This window comes from Rhinatrema bivittatum, chromosome 15 (assembly GCF_901001135.1).
Source record: "Rhinatrema bivittatum chromosome 15, aRhiBiv1.1, whole genome shotgun sequence".
Lineage (NCBI taxonomy): Eukaryota > Metazoa > Chordata > Amphibia > Gymnophiona > Rhinatrematidae > Rhinatrema > Rhinatrema bivittatum.
Window position 1 is genome coordinate 2668021 of NC_042629.1, and position 21965 is coordinate 2689985.

At 45.8% G+C, this 21965-nt stretch overlaps 1 protein-coding gene across 1 annotated transcript in view; it reads left to right on the forward strand.

Annotated features, from left to right (window-relative positions):
* Positions 1-21965, forward strand: part of LTN1 (listerin E3 ubiquitin protein ligase 1) — a 745678-nt gene that overhangs the window by 526818 nt on the left and 196895 nt on the right. The window contains exon 23 of the mRNA XM_029579179.1: positions 2216-2402. Coding sequence (XP_029435039.1) covers positions 2216-2402 — 187 coding nt within the window. The remainder of the gene's footprint in view (positions 1-2215; positions 2403-21965) is intronic.

A 21965-nucleotide genomic window follows, 5' to 3' on the forward strand; every position in this document is an offset into this window, starting at 1 on the left:
TCAGGACAGCACCGTCAGGCAGTGGCCGTTGAAGCGGCACAGCTCATAACTTGGGCGGAGCGGCATCTCTCCCTTCTTGCGGCATCCCATATCGCTGGAACTGACAATGTACAAGCAGATTTCCTGAATCGGCAGCGGATAGATCCAAGAGAGTGGGAACTTTCCGACCAAGCGATGGACCTCATCTCACGCAGATGGGAGCCTCCCCACCTGGACCTGATTGCTACGCAAAGAAATGCCAAAGCTCCTCGCTGCTTCAGTCACAGAAGGGAACACGGCACGGAGGGAGTCAATGCGCTGGTGCTTCCGTGGCTGATCTCCATTCTCCTGTATGCCTTCCCTCCCTGGCCTCTGGACAGCAAGATTCTCTGACGGATGGAGGTCCATCCAGGGAAAGTAATACTAGTGGCAGATTTGGAAGATGTCCCCATGGCGGGGGACGTCCCCTGAGGCTTGGACATCTTCCAAATCTGCTTCGTCAAGGCCCTATATTTTTCGACCACGCGATTTGCTTTTGTTTAGCGGCCTGGCTTTTGAAAGGCGGCAATTGAGAAAGAAAGGGTATTCGGAGGACGTGATTACTACTCTTCTGCAAGCCAGGAAGACCTCTACCTCCTTGTCCTATGTCAGGGTTTGGAGAGTCTTCGAGTCGTGGTGTCACAAGCAGGGCTTTCTCCCCCGCTAGTCTTCGGTGGCGCACATTCTGGCATTCTTGCAACGGGGCTTGTCCTTTAATTCCCTCTGGGTCCATGTGTCTGCCTTGGCTTCTCTCGTAGGCAAGGTTCATTGCAGGTCGCTGGCCTCGCATCTGGATGTGTGTGTGTCCCTTGTGGAGCCTTAATTTGGTGCTTAGAGTCTTGTGTGAACTGCCCTTTGAACCTATTAAGTGGGCCACGTTAAAGGACCTCACTTTGAAAACTGTGTTTTGGTGGCAATCTGCTCAGCTTGGAGGTTCTCAGAGATCCAGGCCCTTTCTTGCAGGCAGCCTTTCTTGCAAATTTCTGATTCGGGAGTTTCTCTTAAAATGGTTCCTTCCTTTTTGCCAAAGGTGGTCTTGGCCTTTCATTTAATTAAATCAGTGGTACTCCTGGCTTTTTTCGCATATTTTTCCAGATGTACCACATGCGAGGGAGCTGAGGTGCCTGGATGTTAGAAGGACTCTTTTGCGCTATTTGGAATCACCAATCCTTTCAGAGTTTCAGATCATTTGTTCATCTTGTGGAGCGGTGCTAAGAAGGGTCATAAAGCTCTAAGGTGACAGTGGCGCGATGGTTGAAAGAAGCTGTTTCCTCTGCTTACATTTGTCGAGGCCAGCCTATTCACAAGGGGTTGAAAGCCCACTCATTTCACTCCCAGGCAGCTTCGTGGGCTGAATGCCAGTTGGTATCGCTGCAAGAAATGTGTACAGTGGCAACCTGGAAGACACTACCCACGTTTGCGCGACACTACCACTTGGACATCAGCCACTTTGGAAGTGGTGTCATTCGAGCGGGACTCTCAATGTCCCACCCTGCATAGGGAAGCTTTGGTACATCCCACAGTCTGGACTAATCCGGGCATGTACAAGGAAAGGAAAATTGGTTCTTACCTGCTAATTTTCATTCCTGTAGTACCACGGATCAGTCCAGACGCCCTCCCTTCATGGGGGTTTTCACAAAGTTCCTTTCTTGAGAGTCCACTCTGGTATTCGTTGTTGCTGCAGAAAGCTACAGAAGAAGGCTACAGGTTTCTTCTTATTCGGAGTTTGAACTAAAACTGGTGGAAAAAAATGCCAACGTTCTCTGTTTTGTCTTTACTTGATCTTTTACCATTCTCGTTTTTGCTTGGATAATCTTTACACTGAGGAGATGCAGGTGGCACACCAGGTTAAGAAGGGGTGCTCTTCAAGCTTTTCTCTGTCTCCATCTGTTGGAAGGGAGGCATAACCCACAGTCTGGACTGATCCGTGGTACTACAGGAAAGAAAAAATTAGGAGGTAAGAACGAATTTTCCTTTATTTTATACTTTCACATGCAGTATTGTGTTAAAAAAAATGAACAGGAACATACAGGCATCTTAATATTATATTGAAGCTTTACATTGTAGATATTGTAATATTTACTGCAGTCTAATACAAATTATAGTGCAATGTGAAATCAAATTTCCACATATTTTACTGCACTTGAGAAATAAAAAAAATCCTAATTTTATTTATCTCTGGATAATTGGTTTCTAGATCACCACCTGCTGCTCTTATGTCTGTTCTCATCATTCAGGAAGATTTATTAACAAATATTCTAGCAGATATTCCAGTGGGAGAATCGGCAGTGATCCAGCCATTGAATGAAGAATTTTGTTATGTTTTAGGATATCTTCTCACATGGAAATTAATTCTGTCTTTTTTCAAGGCGGCTCCTTCACAGGTATGTAGAAAACAATGTTCCACCTTCTACTTGTTATCTCTTTTATACGGATATTTCTAAATAGACTATGTTCTATCTTGCATGGAGGTCTGTTGTGAATGGATTGTTTAACCCTTCTCTAGCACTCTAAATTTTAGCTGAGCAGCTAAGATTTCATGTAGAAAAGTCATACTTTTGAGGTGTGCCAAAATTCAAGGGAACAATACATGATAGAGAGGGAGTGAGATACAGAAATATACCAAATAGGAGAAAGAAAGGTTGCATATGGTAAACAGGATTCTCCATTGTCAGCAGGGTGAATTATCCATGATAATTCTATGAGAAGAAAAACTGATACTTCACGCATATCCAGCATAGCTCTCTGCTTCAACAGCAGGGGAGAAGAAAAAAGGATTCGCACTCACAAAGCAGGGAGTAGCTGGCTTGTTACGGCGGTTACTACCCCAAACCAAATAAGCCTGATACTTCACTTTCAATGCATATCCTGCTTCAACCGCAGGGGAGAAGAAAAACTGATACTACACGCATATCCAGCATAGCTCTCTGCTTCAACGGCAGGGGAGAAGAAAAACTGATACTACACGCATATCCAGCATAGCTCCCTGCTTCAACGGCAGGGGAGAAGAAAAACAACCAATAAGGGCTGAATAACACAGTCTGGGTAAAACAAATAAGCATGGGTGTAGCTTGCTTATTGCGGCGGTTACTTCCCCTACTTCCCCTACTACCCATAACTAATCAAGCTTGATATTTCACTTGGTTGCAGCTCCATCACTGCTCTCTACATTAATGGTGGGGGTGGAAGGGAAATAGAACCAAAGAGCTAAGAGAAACAGATAAGTATGAGAAAAAAATGTGAAGCTTGCTGGGCAGACTGGATGGGCCGTTTGGTCTTCTTCTGCCGTCATTTCTATGTTTCTATATGTTTCTATATGTTTCTATACCATGGGTATTGTCATCGCATGGCACTGAATGGAACCTTCTCTCCAAGTTCATAAGGTTTTTGCTCTACTGAGCTGAGCAGGAGTTGCCTCAAGGGTCACTTAGTTAACTGGAGCTTAACTTTAGCTTAATAGTCGACTCTCCAGGGTGGTGGATGGGTATTAAGCATGGTTAGTTCATCCTGCTGTCTACAGAGAGCCCCATTTACAGTAAGAAAACTTGTTTCCTCTGTTGACAAGCAGGGCTGAATTTGCTGTGGCATATAGGGAATCTGAAGCTGAGGGTTACAGCGGAGAAATTACTAGAAAGAGCAGTCTGTTCACCGTGAGTGAACAGGCTGGTCAAAACTGCTTTCCCAAAGTTACTGTCATTTCTTGAAAGATTGTCCAGACAATAATGGGATGTGATGTGTGAACTGATAACCAAATTGCAGCTTTGCAAATGTCTTCGATAGACATGGCTCGCTGATGAGCAACTGAGGTAGCCATGGCTCATTTATTCTGGAGGCCAGGCGGAGTGTAGCAATGCGTGATAATCTGCTAGCCAGTTGGACAAAGTTTGCCTGGAAAATACTATGCCCTATCTATTAAGTTCATAAGAAATGAAAAGTTGTGAAGCTTGACGATTTGATTGAGTTCTCTTCAGATAATAGGCCAAGGCCCTCTTGCAGTTCAGTGAATGTAGAGCCTTCTCTCCCTTGTGTGTATATGGCATTGGAAAGAACACAGGTAATATGATGGTTTGATTCAGATGAAAATCTGAAACTACTTTTGGCAGAAACTTGGAGTAAGTGAGGAGTATCTTTCTGTTGTGAAAAACTGTATATAGGAACATAAATTGCCATGTTGGGTCAGACCATCAAGCCCAGCATCCTGTTTCCAACAGAGGCCAAACCAGGCCACAAGAACCTGGCAATTACCCAAACACCAAGAAGATCCCATGCTACTGATGCAATTAATACTTATTAATTTACTTATTCCCTAAGTAAACTTGATTAATAGCAGTTAATGGACTTCTCCAAGAACTTATCCAAACCTTTTTTGAACCCAGCTACACTAACTGCACTATCCACATCCTCTGGCAACAAATTCCTGAGCTTAATTGTGCGTTGAGTGAAAAAGAATTTTCTCTGATTAGTCTTTTTATTTATTTATTTTTTTGCCAAAATGATTTTTATTAACAGTTTCCATGTGCTGCAACCTGCGGCGCAACACCAATACAACCAAACCTTAATACAGGAAACACATCAACATAGACATATATAACCATCAGTACAAAACAAGTGTAAGATATATGCCTGATGTGCAGGTATAGTCTCAGACATCCATCCATCCCAGACAACCATCCAAAAGACATCAACTGCATTCAACATCCTCCACTTATCCCACCCCCCAAAACAGAGACCGAAATGAGGCCAGCTACTTGACACCTTGCTTTACGCAAGGTGTCAAGTACCCAGCTCGAAACAGAAGGTTAAGATTAATACCATGTTGCCTTGTAACTGGTAGAGCATAAATTACTTTGCATATCTATAGGCAAAAGGTCAAAAAACGTAGTCCAGCAATTACAGTAAATTTTATCAAATTTTCGCTGTCCCACAGTATGATCTAGCCACTCGAGCTGCATAGTTCGACACATCCGTTGATACCAGGCTTGGACAGAAGGTTGGGATGAGGGTTCCACCCAAACGGCCAGCATAGTTCGGCAGGCCAACAACACCGCACATCGCCCAAAGTGGTCCAGGGAAGATCGCTGCAGGTGAGGGCCACGCAGTAGAACCGCCGCTGTTTTGGCCACTGGAGCCTCGGTGCATTTACCGATATCGTCCATCACCGTCAACCAAAACCCAACCAAGGTGTCACAAAACAGTAGCCAATGGGAAAAAGTGCCCTCCTCTCTCCCGCACTTAATACAGCTCTGCTTAGTCTTAAATGTACTACTTGCTAACTTCATGGAATGCCCCCTAGTCTTTCTATTATCCAAAAGTGTAAATAACCGATTCATATCTACTTGTTCAAGACCTCTCATGATCTTAAAGACCTCTATCATATCCCGCCTCAGCCGTCTCTTCTCCAAACTGAACTTCCCTAACCTCTTCAGCATTTCCTCATAGGGGAGCTGTTCCATCCCCTTTATCATTTTGGTTGCCCTTCTATGTACCTTCTCCATCGCAACTATATCGTTTTTGAGATGCGGCGACCAAAATTGTACACAGTATTCAAGGTGCGGTCTCACCATGGAGCAATACAGAGGCATTATGACATTTTCCATTTTATTAACCATTCCCTTCCTAATAATTCCTAACATTATGTTTGCTTTTTTGATGATTTGATCGAGTAATGTACCAATGCCTAAAGCTTACTAACTCTTCTAGTTGATGTAATTGTAACTAGGAAAATAACTTTCCTTGTACATACCCGGATCAGTCCAGACAGCTGGGTTTTGCCTCCCCTCCAACAGATGGAGACAGAGAAGTTTTTTTGACTGACTCTGCCCTTAAGTTGAGGTGCCACCTGCAGTCCGTCAATATTTCTCTGTCTCTAGCAGATGGTGGAGATACAAAATCCTGCAATCTGACAGAAACTTTCAAGGAAAAAGTCTTTAGACTCTACAGCTTCCCAGGGGGTAGTCAGATCCTGAGGGGAACATCCCCCCTGGTACCAAGGCATCTGAGGAGGGGGTCTAAGACCTTGGAGCTCACCGCTTGTAGCCACCAGGGTTGACACTGGGGAGCCCAGTTCACTCCACCTGTGGGGGAAGTAAGGAGCCTGTCGCCAAAGCTCGCTGTGTTTAAAAAAAAAAAAACGAAGAAAAGAGGTTTGGCAGCTGGGAGTGAGTAACACAATACTGAGGTAGGCTCTCCTGGAGTAGCGACCTGCCCAGTCGCTGTCATTTCGCTTCAGACTGTTTTCTCTTTTTTTTTCTTAGCTGTCCCGGCGCCTTACCCGCAGTCTTCCTTTGGCTTCCATGTCGCGTGGTGCGGCCTGCTCAGCTTGTGGCGCCACGCGCACACCAGCCTATGCACAGAGGGCCTCCCTGGGGGGGAGGGGACCTCCCATTCTGGGGCACGGGTGAAAATTCCTGCCTGCCTTGAGCCGATGAGGCTGCCTTCAGCTCAAAACCCCCCGGAGGACCCGTTCTCGCTAAGCGCGGGAGTGGAGGCCATTTTGGTTGCGCTCGCCCAGCCCATGGAGAGGGAAGGGGAATTCCTTCTTTCACTGTCACCGCATCCTGAGGCCCCCGGGACGCGGTGACAGATTTTTGGAAACGCGGCCTTGGAAGATTTTTCTTCGGCTAAAGAGCCCGGTGAGACCTCAGATTCCTCTTCCTCGGATTCGGCAGAGTTTGTGTGGCTCCTGCACAAACTGTTCAAGGCCAGGAAATCAGTCAGGCACAGCGGCAGGAAGGGGGATCCCTCCCATGCTGCTAAGCATTTTAAGGGCGCGTGGAATGTGGGCATTGCGGCCTCTGTGAAGCCCGGGGCCCCTGATCCTCTCGGGGCCTCACGGGTTGGTCGCCCTTTGATGTCATAGCCGCCTGCGGTGCCCCAGAACAACATGCAGCCCTTGGGTCCATCTGGGGCAGTGGATGTGCCTGTGGACCAGGATCCAGATCTGGTGGGTGACGACCCCGATCTGGTGCCAGAGGATCTCCCAGCGGTCAACGGCGATGACCCTAGGGTGGTGCACTTGTTTCGTAAAGAGGAACTGACCCCGCTGATTCCTGCCTTGGCATTGAGGCCCCACCTGACAGTGAGACCCTGGGTGTGGTGGATCCTGTGATGTTGGGCCTTAGGGACCCGACTAGGACTTTTACCTTTCACTCCTCAGTCACCGCCCTGCTGTTCCGGGAGTGGGACACTCCGGATGCTGGATTGAAGGTAAGCAAGGCCATGGACAAATTGTATCCGCTCCCTGAGGAAGCGCTGGACCTTCTCAGGATTCCTAGGGTGGATGCGGCTGTTTCCGCTGTGACCAAGAAGACTACCATTCCTGTGACTGATGCTGCAGCGCTCAAAGATCTTCAGGATAGGAAGCTGGAGGCTCACCTCAAGAAGATTTTTTAGGTCTCCACCCTTGGGGTTCGGGCCTCTATGTGCAGCAGTTTTATGTTGCGAGCAGGCCTTCGCTGGGCACAGCAGCTTCAGATGGAGAAGTCCTTGTTGGCCACAGAGGCTATCCAGGCGGAGCGGCTGGAGGCCGTGGTCGCCTACAGTGCCAATATGTTGTATGACCTGTTGAGGACCTTGGTGAGAATTATGATTTCTGCAGTTTCAGCTTGAAGGCTCCACTGGTTGAGGAATTGGTTGGCGGACATCTCTTCCAAGGCGCAGCTGGATTATTTGCCTTTTAAGGGTAAGCTGCTGTTTGGCAAGGAGTTGGAGGACATGATCAAGCCCTTGAATGAGAATAAGGTACACAAATTGCCCAAGGACAAACTGAAGCTAAGGAACCCCTTTCCCCCTCGCACGCGCTTTCAGGGAAACCATAGGTTTCGGGCATATAGATCTTTCGGCTCTTCTGCCCAACAACCCCCAAGCAGGCAGCAGTCATGGGGTCAGTCCTTTTGCAGCTGCCGGCCCGGCAGGGATGGTGCCGCCCCGGGCATGGGCAGTCCAAAGTCCTCCCAATGAAGTGAGGTCGGTCCACTCCTCGCCGCTCATCAGGGGCCGGCTGGCTCTTTGTCGGGGAGTGAGCCAAAATTACCTCCGACCGGTGGGTTCTGGATGTAATCGGTCGAGGTTACACTTTAGAATTTGCTCAGCCTTTCAAGGATCGTTTCTTCAGCTCCCCATGCTCTTATCAGCAAAACAAGGTGGCAGTGTGAGCTACCGTCCATCGCTTCCAGGACTTGGGGGCCATAGTGCCGGTGCCTCCTGCAGAGCAAGGAAGAGGCAGGTATTCCATCTATTTCGTAGTACCCAAGAAGGACGGCACCTTCAGACACATCCTCGACTTGAAGGTGAACAGAAAGCTTTGGGTGCCGCATTTTCACATGGAGACCTTGCGGTCGGTGATTGCGGCAGTCCACAAGGGAGAATTCCTTGCATCCCTGGATCTGTCGGAGGCTTACCTGCACATAGGGATTCATCCTGACCACCAAAGGTTCCTCCGCTTTATGATCCTAGGGGAGCAATTTCAGTTTTGTGCCCTGCCTTTCAGTTTAGGGACGGCGCCCAGGACCTATACCAGCGGCCCTTCGGAAGGAAGGGATCCTGGTGCACCCTTACTTGGACGACTGGCTGATTTGAGCAAAGTCAGAATCTCTCTGTCGCAAAGAGGTAAATTGGGTCTTGTTCCTCGTGCGATTCCTGGGTTGGATAGTCATTCTGGCCAAGAGTCATCTGGTTCCTTCCAGACTCGGGAATTCCTGGGAGCCCTCTTCGATACGGCCACGGGCAAGGTGTTCCCATCTGAGGGCCAGATCCTCGAGTTGCAAGCCCAAGACCCGTGCCTGCTGGCCATGCGCATGCCCAGGGCCCTGGATTATCTACAAGTTCTGGGTTCCATGGCTTCCACCTTGGAGTTGGTTCCATGGGCTTTTACACATGAGACCTCTACAATCAGCCTTACTATCCCACTGGGATCCACTTTCCGAGCAGTTTCAGCTTCCGCTTCCTCTCAAGGAATCTGCTCAGTCCAGTCTTTCTTGGTGCTCGACCCAGACAAACTTCGCCACGGAGTGGATCTGGAGGTTCCTTCTTGGACGGTAGTAACCACGGATGCCAACCTCTCTGGCTGGGGAGCAGTTTGTCAGAGCACTTCCATCCAAGGTCTTTGGACACCGACGGAGTCCTCATGGTCCATCAACCAGTTGGAAACTAGGGCCGTGCGTCTGGCTCTCCAGGCTCTCCTCCCGCTGTTGGAGGGAAAGCTGGTGAGGATCCTGTCGGAGAATGCCACAGCAGTGGCCTACATCAATCGCCAGGGGGCACCAAGAGCCAAGCGGTAGCCCTGGAAGTCCAAGACTTGTTTAGCTGGGCGGAACTGCATCTGCAGCGGATAGCAGCCTCTCACATTGCGGGCTCAGACAACTTTCAAGCAGACTTCCTGAGTCGTCACCAGTTGGATCCCGAAGAATGGGAGCTGTCGGACCGTGCCTTTCGTCTCATATGCACCAGGTGGGACCAGTCCTGCATGGACTTGATGGCGACCTTCTGTAACACCAAGGCCCTGTGGTTTTTCAATCAGCATCGAGAGCCAGGAACGGAAGGAGTGGACGCACTGGTCCTCCTTTGGCCGTCAGATCTTCTGCTGTACATGTTTCCTCCATGGCCGCTGATTGGTAAGGTGTTGCACCAAGTAGAGGTGCGCCAAGTAGAGACAAAAAAACCTTGTTTTGAAAAACGGTATATAAATACTTTTAAATAAATAAATAAATAAATAAGATGTAATTCTCGTGGCTCCGGAATGGCCGAGGACCTGTGATTTGCAGACCTGGTGAACCTAGCAGTGGACGGTCCCTTGTGGTTTTTGAGCTGGCCGGACCTCCTCCGACAAGGGCCCATTTGTTTGGAAGTGGCGGATCACTTCTGTCTCACTGCCTGGGTTTTGAGAGGGAACGCCTAAGGAATAAGGGTTATTCGGAGGCGGTGATTTCTACTCTCTTGCAGTCCCATAAAACTTCTACTTCCCTGGCGTATGTCAGAGTTTGGGGTGTTTTTGAGTCTTGGTGTGCAGAGCGCTGGGTGGACACGACCCGTGCCTCTGTGGCTGATGTCTTTGCCTTCTTACAGGATGGCCTCGTAAAGGCTTTGTCCTTTAACTGGCTGTGTGTTCAGGTAGTGGCTCTAGGTTGTCTTCAAGGGACTGTGTGCGGCATTCGTTTGGCGTCTCACCCGGACGTGATCCGCTTCCTTTGGGGAGTGAAGCATTTATGGCCTCCCATTTAGAATCCTTGTCCTTCCTGGAGTCTCAAACTGGTCTTAACATAAGAAAATGCCATACTGGGTCAGACCAAGGGTCCATCAAGCCCAGCATCCTGTTTCCAACAGTGGCCAATCCAGGCCATAAGAAGCTGGCAAGTACCCAAAAACTAAGTCAACTCCATGTTACCATTGCTAATGGCAGTGGCTATTCTCTAAGTGAACTTAATAGCAGGTAATGGACTTCTCCAAGAACTTATCCAATCCTTTTTTAAACACAGCTATACTAACTGCACTAACCACATCCTCTGGCAACAAATTCCAGAGTTTAATTGTGCGTTGAGTAAAAAAGAACTTTCTCCGATTAGTTTTTTTTTTTTTTTTTGAAAGTAGTTTTATTGAGAGAAAACACATAACAACAAGCGAAATACAAAGAAAACAAGAATCTCTCAACAGTTCGATTTTCAATTTTCACCCTAAAACCACTCGCCCCATTTACCCGCCCTCCCTTCCCCCCTCCCATTTCCCCAGTACAACATGAAATGTTTAGAGACTGGATAAACACTATACGATCTGCCTATAAAACACGGTTATCATAGCATTGTCCAATGTGGAGGCTGAAGAGCTGCTATTCAGTGCCCGGGGTAAATAGCTTATGCAAAGAGGCAGATCAAGGGAGCTGCAAAGCCCTCTCCGCCAAGAAAGAAAGAAATGCAAAGGAACATATCATCCACATTCAGACACTCAGCCTCTTGGAAGCTGGTAGGTCAATATCAAGTGGATACGAGCGCTGAACATCCGCAGGAAGTAGGACATAGTATGCTTGCCATATGTCCCGAAAGTGTCTCTTTTTGCTAGGCGAGTATTTTTTATAAAGGGATCCATATTCCAATTGAAATAATTCCATCATAAGACGAGACCACTGAAGGCTGGTAGGTGCCGAGGCTTCAATCCACTTGAGGAGAATACATTTTTTGGCAATAAGACAAGCCTTAGAAACAAAAAGAACATTGTCCCCAGAAACACTAGTGTCCCCGACTTCAACATTGAGAAGACAAAACGAGCACGACCAAGTGAGGGCAGAACCCAGGGTTGTAGATAGGGAACTTCGCAGTCCTTCCCAGAAAGCTTGTATAATATGACAGGACCATAAACAATGAATCAGAGTGGCTCCTGGTTGCTGACATTTAAGGCAAACATCAGATTCTACAATCCCCAGAATCTTGGCTCTCGCCGCTGAGATAATGGTCCTGTGAAAAACCCGTTGCTGCAATTCCCTGAGTGTAACATTGGTGATCATTTTAGGAATAGAAGCATAGGCATCCTTGAGCATCGTAGCAGTCAAGGCCTCCCCACTGTCACTCGACCATTTAGAAAGCAAAGAGGAGTATATGCCATAATCATGGTGAGCACACAAATAAGCGTATAAACAAGATAGTGAGGCAGACTTAGTACGATAACAATTAACCAAATCTGAAAATGGAGGAGAATCAATACAGCCCGTATGCCCCTTTAACACAGTACCATAAGCTGCTCTAAGATTCCCATACAGTAAAAAATGTTGTGGTCTCATACCCAAGTGTTCCTGACATTGCTGAAAGGACCAGAAGTGCCCCGTTTGAGGTGACAAAAATTCCCCTAAAGGCCATCCAGTAGAAATAGAAAGCTTAAACGCTTTAGGAGGAAGGGGGGAAATGTCAATTAGGCTGGCCAACGGGAAGTAATTAGAGACATGGACAGACAACCCCAAACTGGAACGAATGTGCGCCCACACCCTCCTCAAAGTTCTTACCAGGCCAAACTTAAGCGGATGTTCTATTCGCCCCTTATCCGTCGTATGAAGAACATATCGGGGGTCGAACGGAGCGCACATGGCCTGGATAAGAGGAGTGTCTGTATATTGGGAAGACCCAAGAACCCAATCTCCCAAAAACCGGAGATTGGCCGCTCTGGAGTAACACAGGAAATCGGGGAGACCCAGGCCCCCCTGTACCTTGGGGGCAGTCAGCGTTTTGTAAGCCAGTCTAGCCCTCTTCCCCCGCCATACAAAAGATCGAATTGCCGTCTGCAATGTACGATTATCCTTGTCTGCCAACAGACATGGAATCATAGATAGTAAATAAATTAGGCGAGGAGCAAGGACCATTTTTATCAGGGCAATTCTGCCTTGTAACGATAAAGGTAGCTGTTGCCAACTCTGTAAAGTGGACACGCTTTTAACAATAGCTGGTGGTATATTTATTGCATACCAAGTATCAGGTTGTGAGTGTAACTGTATCCCCAGATATTTTATTTTTGACCCTGCCCATTTCACTGGTAAATCAAGCCACTCCTGGGCCAGCGTTCCCCGTATATCAAGAGCCTCGGTTTTATCTAAATTGAGCTTAAAACCAGATATTGATTGGTAGGATGCAAATATCTGTAAAGCTGCAGGGAGGGCAGTTCTAGCACGCGTAAGGAGAAGTAAAATATCGTCTGCAAAAAGTAGGGTTTTATAAATTTGTGCCCCAACAGGGATCCCCTCAACCTCAGTAGTATGATGTAGCTTACAAACCAGGGGCTCCACTGTTAAGATAAACAACAGTGGAGAGAGTGGGCATCCCTGCCGAGTGCCTCTCCCCAATTGAAATTCTGCAGACAACAATCCATTAACTAGTACCCTCGCTGTAGGGTTGGAATATAAGAGAGTAATATATTCAAAAATCCTGCCGAAGAAACCCATCTTAGAAAGAACCTGCCGCAGAAAGGGCCAGGCCACCCTGTCAAAAGCCTTCTCCGCGTCACACGTAACGAGAAGTGGATCCTGGAGAAGAAAGTTGTGACAGCTTTCTAAGGCAGCCTGTACCTTATGAATGTTTACCGCTGACCTCCTACCAGCCACAAACCCAACCTGCCCTGGAGAGATAAGCTGAGGCATAAAAGGCTGCAGCCTAGTGGCTATTATTTTAGCATATAATTTGATATCTAAGTTCAGGAGGGAGATTGGTCTGTAGGAAGATGCTAACAAAGGATCCCGGCCTGGTTTGGGCAGCACTACAATAGTAGCCGACCGAATGGAAGCTGGCATAGAGCCCTGAGTCGCCATTTATTTTTTTAAAAACTTTTATATACCGGTATTAGTATGCATACATCATACCGGTTTACAATGTAACTTTAAAGGTAGAAATTACAATGAACAGGGAGGGCGAACAAGGAGGAGTATACAAAGAGCAGGAGGTGGAGGAATTAAAGCAATAAATAAAAACTGCAACGGACTATTTACAGGAATATACAATCTGTTCAAATAAAGATTGCAAAGTAGGGGCAATATCTTGTGATAATGCCTTATAGAACCTTGCTGACATTCCATCAGGGCCGGGAGCCTTGTTATCTTTCAAGGCCTTTATAGCTAGCAGTACTTCAGGAGTCGTAATGGGCCTATTGAGAACACTACGCTGGTCCTCAGTCAAAACAGGTAGTGGAAGACGACTGAGAAACTCTGTAATAGCTGTTTCATCTACCTGTTCCGCCGTGTACAGAGTCTGATAGTACTCTGAAAACAATTGAGCAATATCAAGGGATTTAGATTTGATTTCCCCATTCGGAGCCCTCAAATTGGCTATGAATTTAGAGGATTCCTGAGCCCTCAAAATACGGGCCAACAGACCCCCCGCTTTGTTTCCATAGTGAAAAAAGGTGTATTGTCTAAAGCGCATAGACCTCTCTGCCCGTTCATGCAATATATTCAGCGCTACTTGGACTACTTTATACTTGGAAATCACCTGTTCACCTCCCCCCCTGTTCAGCTGTCGCTTAAGAGCTTGAAGCTGTTTCTCCAAAGAAATGATAGCCGCTGCCGCCTTACGCTTTTTGTGACTGGCATAACTAATAATCTCTCCCCTTAATACAGTTTTACCCGTTTCCCATAGTAGGACCGGGTCATTAGTATGTTGGGCATTGAAGGACAGGAAATCCTGCCATTTATTTCACAAAAATTGTGGGAACTCTGGGTCCGTATTCAAATGAGACGGGAGTCTCCATTGAGTAGGAATGGCGGAGTCCTGCATGCACATTGCAGCCATGACAGGGCAATGGTCTGAAATAACCAATGATCCAATGGAAGCTTTGGCAAATTTAGGGAACAAACTTTCTGAGATCAGGATATAGTCGATGCGAGAGCGAGTGGAATGGGCTCTTGCCAGGTGCGTAAAGTCGCATTCTCCCGGGTGTAAAACCCGCCAAAGATCTAAGAGCTGCAGGTGCTTACACAGAAAAACTGGACCCTTCCTCTCACTAAGTGGATGTCCGCCCAAAGAGGGAGATCTATCCAAGTGAGGATCTACGACTATATTCAAATCACCACCCAAAACAATTGGAGTAGAACCACGTTTAGAAAAATGGGTCAGAAGAGTACTAAAAAACCCATGGTCATAAGAGTTTGGGGCATACACCGAAGCCAAAATAACAGGCGCTCCCATCAATTCACCTTTTACTATAATATACCTCCCATTAGGATCAGCCTCTGTTTCCTGAGCCCTGAAAGCCGTATTTTTATTAACTAGAATAGCTACTCCCCTACTCTTAGTATTCCCTGTGGCATAAAATAGTTGACCCACCCACTTTTTCTTTAATTTGACCACTTCAGCAGAGGATAGGTGAGTCTCTTGCACAAATGCAACACTAGCGTGTAATTTCTGAAGATGGGCAAGCACCTTCTCTCTTTTGACCGGGGTGCCTAGACCTGCCACGTTCCATGATATAAATTCTATCCCCATAGCATAAAATAAAGTTGCATCTCACATAGATTCTCACACTGTATAATAAACCTCGGCTTCCCCGGCCACTCAGCTCCAAAGTCCAATAACATTATATAAATCAAAGTGTCATCCAGTATGTTAACAGAAAAACAATCCCCCCCTCCCCTCCCACACCTCTCCCCCCCCCCCCCCCCACATCAGGTCTTGTCTGGCGCAGAACAACACAGAACACGAGCAAAAATTGCAGCCCAATCCAAGACCCGGAGATTGGAAATATACCTCCCAAACACATGCACATCAAACCAGGAGTCACACTACCATCAGTGTGCTCAACCGCCACCCCCTCACATCCCCAGAACAAGATACCCACACTCATCTAAAACAATAAGGTCCAGCCAAGACATGTAAGATCTCAGGCTCAGTCATAGTGTAAAACAGTTCTCGGGTAAACGCCATGAGCCCATGGTGAATATCCACAGAGCCAGACTTGTACAGTCAAGGCCTCAACAGGCCAGGAGCCTATTTACGTACACTCCAATTAGACCAGTCCGAATGGTAATGAAAAGAAAAAACAGCGTTCATCTGATGAGCTTAGGCTATGTTAAATAAGATCATTTCCCTCTAAATTCCATGCGCCGTTTTCAGGAAGCCTCCTCTCCCGATAGCTCTTGCAGATTTGTAACATATGCCTTCGCTTCCACCGCAGATGAAAAAGATTTCAAAGCTCCTTGATAAGAAATGCGGAGTTGAGCTGGGTACAATAAAGAAAAGCGGATTTTTTTGGCAATGAGTGAGGAGCAGACCTCGTGAAACGCCTTGCGTTTCTGTGTGACCGCCGGCGAAAAATCTTGAAAAACTAGAATTTTAAAAGATTCATAAAAAAATTCCCGTTGCTTTCTGTAATGCTGCAATACCAAAGATTTATGGGCAAAATGAAGAAAGCGGGCAATAATCACCCTGGGACGATTGTTTTGCCCTCCATCCGGTCTCTTTCCAATTCTGTGAGCACGCTCTAGCAACCCTCCGGAGGGGGAGGCCAAGGATGGTACAAGGCCCAGAAGCCACGCTTCTAAAAGGTGGGGGAGTTCTGGTTCCGCCAGAGACTCGGGGAACCCCACGAACCTCAAGTTATTACGGCGTGAACGATTCTCCAAATCGTCTAGTTTTTCTGAGGTTGCCAGCGCTGACTTTTCCAGTTCCGCCACTTTCCTCTCAAGCGCACCCACATCGTCTTCCACGAGGCTTACCCGACCCTCCGTATGTTCAATCCGCGAATCAAAGTCAGTTAATGAAGCTCGTACCTCAGCAATCTGCTCCGAAAGCTGGTGGAGCCTTACATCGAGCGCCGCTACCACAGCCTGTGATATTTTTTCTTCCAAAGAGTCAGCTGGTAGTAGGCCGTCTTCCTCTTGGTTTGCGGCGGCCATCTTTGTGTCTGGGGGCCTCGATTTTTCTTTTTCTTTCCGCGCCGTTCTTGTCGCCATAAGAAGAAAGAGGGCAAGACTCACGCAATCTCGGGGGTATCCGCAATCGATCGGTGGCTCCCAAGGGTAACCCGGAGGAAATTAGAGGAGGATGTCTGGGGATGGATCAGGGGTGGCAGTCGGAGCTCAGAGTTTTTGCTGCTGCTGAGCTCACCACATCACGTGACTCTCTCTCCGATTAGTTTTAAATGTGCCACATGCTAACTTCATGGAGTGCCCCCTAGTCTTTCTATTATCCAAAAGCGTAAATAACCAATTCACATCTACCCGTTCTAGACATCTCATGATTTTAAACACCTCTATCATATCCCCCCTCAGTCGTCTCTTCTCCAAGCTGAAAAGTCCTAACCTCTTTAGTCTTTCCTCATAGGGGAGCTGTTCCTTTCCCCTTATCATTTTGGTAGCCCTTCTCTGTACCTTTTCCATCGCAATTATATCTTTTTTGAGATGTTGCGACCAGAATTGTACAAAGTAGTCAAGGTGCGGTCTCACCATGGAGCGATACAGAGGCATTATGACATTTTCCGTTTTATTCACCATTCCCTTTCTAAAAACAGTCTAACTTCAGTTAGTCATCCAGAGTGACTCACTGCTCTCTTGATTAACAAATGTTGAAACCTATTCAAACCCAATCACACTACCTCAACACCTTTCCAAGGTGAGTAACTGAGCTGAACTATTCAACCTTTTTACTTAGGTATACACTGCTCCTAGCTTATTTCTAGCTTCTGGCTACTTTTTTGTTTTTGTTTTTTTTTGTTGGGGGTTTTGTTTTTTTTGTTAATACAAACACTGTTTGTATTAAATACAAACACTCAGTTCTTTAAAGGTCTGCAGAACACTCAGTTCTGCAGACTTTTAAAAATAAACACACTACCTACTGCTTACTAGCTACCTTATTGACTGACTATTTAAAAATACAAACAGACTAACTTGTTTATTCACTGCCTTTCTGACTATTAAAGACACAAACACACTAAATAATATTCCCAAATAGTTAACTTTGCCCCAATACTTTTAAAAAAGACAATGGCCCAAGCAAAAACTTACTTATTCCTTTCAGCCACCAGCAAGGTGATCCTCTCCTCTCAGTGTTCCCACTTGAAGGCTATGTTTGCGCCATCTTTCGAACCTTTGAAGCAGGCTATGCTAATGGATCTCACTTTGAAGGTGGTTTTTCTGATGGCTGTTTTCTCAGGCTGGCGGATATCGGAGCTTCAGGCCTTGTTATGTTGCGAACCATTCCTGCGGATTACAGATTCGGGAGTGTCTTTGAGAACGGTTCCCTCCTTTCTGCCTAAGGTGGTGTCATCTTTCCATTTGAATCAGTCTGTGGAGCTTCCTTCCTTTCCGGTTTCGGATGCCCCGAACCCTTAGTCCAGGGATTTGAGGACGTTGGATGTGAAACGGGCACTGTTACTTCACTTAGAGGTTACCAACAGTTTCCACCTGTCTGATCATCTGTTTGTGCCGTAGAGTGGACCCAGGCAGGGGCAAAAGGCATCTAGGGCCTCTATTGCTCGGTAGTTTAAGGAGGCCATTAGTTTTTCATACTTCGCGAAAGGTCGGCCGGTGCCGGTCGGGCTCCATACACACTGTACCCGTTCGCATGCGGCCTCTTGGGCTGAGTGTCAACAGGTCTCACCTCAGGAAATCTGTAGGGTGGCTACTTGGAAGTTTTCCGGGCACTACCGTCTCGACATCCAGGCCCCAGTGGGAGATTTTGGTGACAGGGTGCTTCGAGCGGGACTCTCGGGGGCCCACTCTCTATAAGGTTGTTTTGGTATATCCCAGCTGTTTGGACTGATCCGGGTACGTACAGGGAAAGGAAAATTGATTCTTATCTGCTAATTTTCATTCCTGTAGTACACCGGATTAATCTAGACTCTCACCCAGGTTGGGTTGGAGGATTTGGAGAGTTCGCTCGATCAGTGTTTGGCTTCAGGTTCTAGTCCCACGCAAGCGTGTTTTGTGTGGACATCAGTTCTTATTCAGTTTCCAGGTTTCTTCTTCCCTCTGCTCGTTCAGGGGGAAATTTGTACATAATATGGGTTGCATTCTTTTCATCTGGCTTGGGTACAGTTCAATATTGACGGATTGCAGGTGGCACCTCAACTTAAGGGCAGAGTCAGTCAAAATAAAATGTCTCTGTCTCCATCTGCTGGAAGGGAGGCAAAACCCAGCTGTCTGGACTGATCCGGTGTACTACAGGAACGAAAATTAGCAGGTAAGAACCAATTTTCCTTTCCAAGGGAGGAGCTGACTGCAGTGGTTCGTAAGGAGGCTTCATGAGTTACACCAATACCACATTGAGATCCCATGGCACTGGTTGCTTGGCTTTCAGAGGTTTTGTATGCCAAAACCTTTCATGAACTTTGACACTAAAGGATGTATGTATATTTGTTTTATTTATTTTAAACATTTAATACCTGCACAATTCCACTAGCATTCACAGTGGGGAACAAAGCAACATACATAGTAAAACATATGAAACAACATAGTGAAAAAACAAGAAAAACAAAGGAAAACTATAATCAGAACTACTGCACTAAGGTTATGAAGGACTGTTAATTACTACCTGATCCTTTAATTGTCTAACTGTGGTGTGCCATCCAAGTGAACATGGTAAGCCGCTATGACACAAAGATGCACTTTGATCGATGACAGGTGGATGACAGGTGGATAGATAGAATAAGTACTGAAGCAAGCAAACGGGTCCTGGAAATGCTGTTTACAGTTAAACATGTAAGCTCTTCTGGTTAAAGATTTCCTTGCGGAAACCACAATGTCCTTAACTTCTTTAGGAAATGACAGTGAAGTGATTGATTCTTTATTTATTTATTTATTTAAAAACTTTTCTATACCGTCGCTAAGTTATATACCATCGCAATGGTTTACAAATAGGCACATAGACTAAGGTAAGTAAATGTAGGATATCATACATTCTAACAGGTGCCAATAAAGTTCGGTTACAGTTTCATAAATAAAATCATTATTTGAGTAATGTTGGTCAAGTCCAGGTATATTATTGAGTTACTATCGCTTTGAGATGTTACTTCTTAAATGTAGGATTGAGTAAATTCATTCTCATCTGCATTACCCTGTATTTTCATTCTCTACCCTCCACACTCTTTAGTGAAGGCTTTTTTACAGAGCCATGTTTTTAAATTTTTCTTAAAAGTTTTGAAATTAAGGAGAGCTTTCAAGATGGCGCCCTGACCAGACGTGACTGAAGGAGCTCCCGAATTTTTCCTCAACACCGTTGCTGTTATGCCACACACCAAGCGGAAGGCTAGGGTTCGTGGAGGAGAAAATACCTCCACACCGACCAAAGCCTCCCAGACGCGGATAGGAAGCATCTTCGCCACGCTTCCCCCACCAACGCCGGGAGAACAGGTCGCTATAGGGACAGAAGAGGAGCGAGGGCTCTCCCTTTTGACCGAACTATCTTTAAGCCCCGGTTAACCAAAAAGACCGTCGCCGCCGGGATACAGAGAAGATCCGAGGCAGCCGCATGCTACCTCCCCCTCCGAGGAAAGTAGCGGAGGGGTAGAGCTGTTAGCATACAAAGAAAGAACAGTGGGACTTGCCAGTATGGAGCAGGGTGGCTCAGATCCGCGAGGAGAGGCAGGAGGACGAACGGATTCTGAGCTGGCTGCGGGACCCACCCCGTTGAGAGTGAACAAAGGCGCCGACGAAGCAGTAAGTGGGGGAAGGGAAGTCGAGGCTCGAGAAGCTAAAAGGACTGTGCTGACAATTCCCACAGGGGAAATAACCCTTTCTATGATCTGGGCAGCCCTTAAATCTTTGGAAACTGCTATAGTAGGCCTGACAAGTGAGGTGCAAGGCATTAAAGATCAAACTAAACAAAATGCTACTGAACTGGCTATTCAAAAAGAAAAAGTGGGGAAAATAGAAGAACGGTTGGAAAATGCTGAAAAAATACAGATAAACTTAGTACAGACTGAAACAGAAGTCAATAAGAGACTGGAAAGAATAGAGAATAATTTAAGGGCTCATAATTTGAGGTTCATTAACTTTCCTGTCTTCAGAAATATTTCACCATTAGACCTGTTTAATTTGTATGTTTCTCAGGTACTGAAAATTCCTGAAGAAATTAAGCCTGTAATCACAAAAGCTTATTATTTATTTCCTGCTGATTCTAACCAAGGTAATTTGGAAGAAATATCTTTGCCAGACTTAACAGCTCTTTTGGATTCTTCGCAAGAGATGGTGGTCTCTCAAAGGAGACCACTATTAGTTTCTTTTGCATTTTTAATGGATAAGAATAATGTCTTTAAACAGTTCTTTCGTAACAACCAAGCGTTATTCTTTGGGCAAAAGATTTGGTGCTACCCGGACCTAGTTAAGCAGACACAACAGCGGAGAAAATTATTTCTTAATATGAGAATGGAAGTCCTCCAGATGGGAGGAACTTTCAAGTTACAATTCCCATGTAAGTGTCATGTAAAGAGTGGGGAACAGAGATATATTTTTCTAGAACCATCTCAGTTAAGAACCTTTCTCGATACTCGAACCCATCCCAATTAAGCTTACAGTTTAGGTGTATGTAAATGTATTAGGTGGAGGCTTTCAGGGCAATCAATCATTTATATTTTTCATTATTACTTGTATAATGCTCCTTGTTTCCAGCTTTCCCATATTTCTTTTATTAATTGAGAACAGAGTTAACTATTGGTAAATGGACAATGGAAATTTTTATTTTGTAGTACCTTATCTGTACTCAAGATATTTCTTTAACAAGTGTATACTTGTATGTATTTAAAAAGTAATAAATTAAAAATTAAAAAAAAAAAAAAGTTTTGAAATTATTCTGTAATCTGAGTTCAGGGAGCATCGTGTTCCATAGTATGGGCCCAGCCAATGATAAAGCCCTTTTTCTCACTTGGGTTAATTTTGCTGACTTTACTGAAGGGATTGTTAGCGACCTCATCATCCACAATGTTGAGAGAGAAAAGGTTTGGATGATATAAGGAACCCTCTGTTTGAGTTAACAAAGACAGATTGGATCCCAGAGGTATCACAAAGCTGATTGATAACTGAACAATTTATAAGAACCACATTTGTCTGCTCCAAGCTGGAATAATGAGGATCAAGCATGCCCAATCATTCATCTTGTTCTGCACTGTTCTGGCAACTAGTGAACGTGACAAAAAATTGTACAGTAGATCTGCATCCCTTTTATTTTATTTTTATTTTAAAAACTTATAGCCTGCCTATCTCAAATTGTAGGGGAAATTTGAGTAGAAAATGTCTGGAATGGATCTGAACTTGCTTCAAAGAATGGAGCAGAATCTCTCCACCTTCCTTTTGGCCTCAGACATGAACAAATCAATACACTGGTGACCTCCAAAGATGGAATAACCTGTCTGTAACTGCTTGATTTAGAGACCACTCAGTGAGGATGAAATAGTACTGAGGCAATCCGCTAATGTGTTAGAGATCCTGGGAAGGTAGGTTGCTTGAAGGACTGCCATGTGGCCGCAAGCCCACTCCCAAATTAGAGATTCTTGGC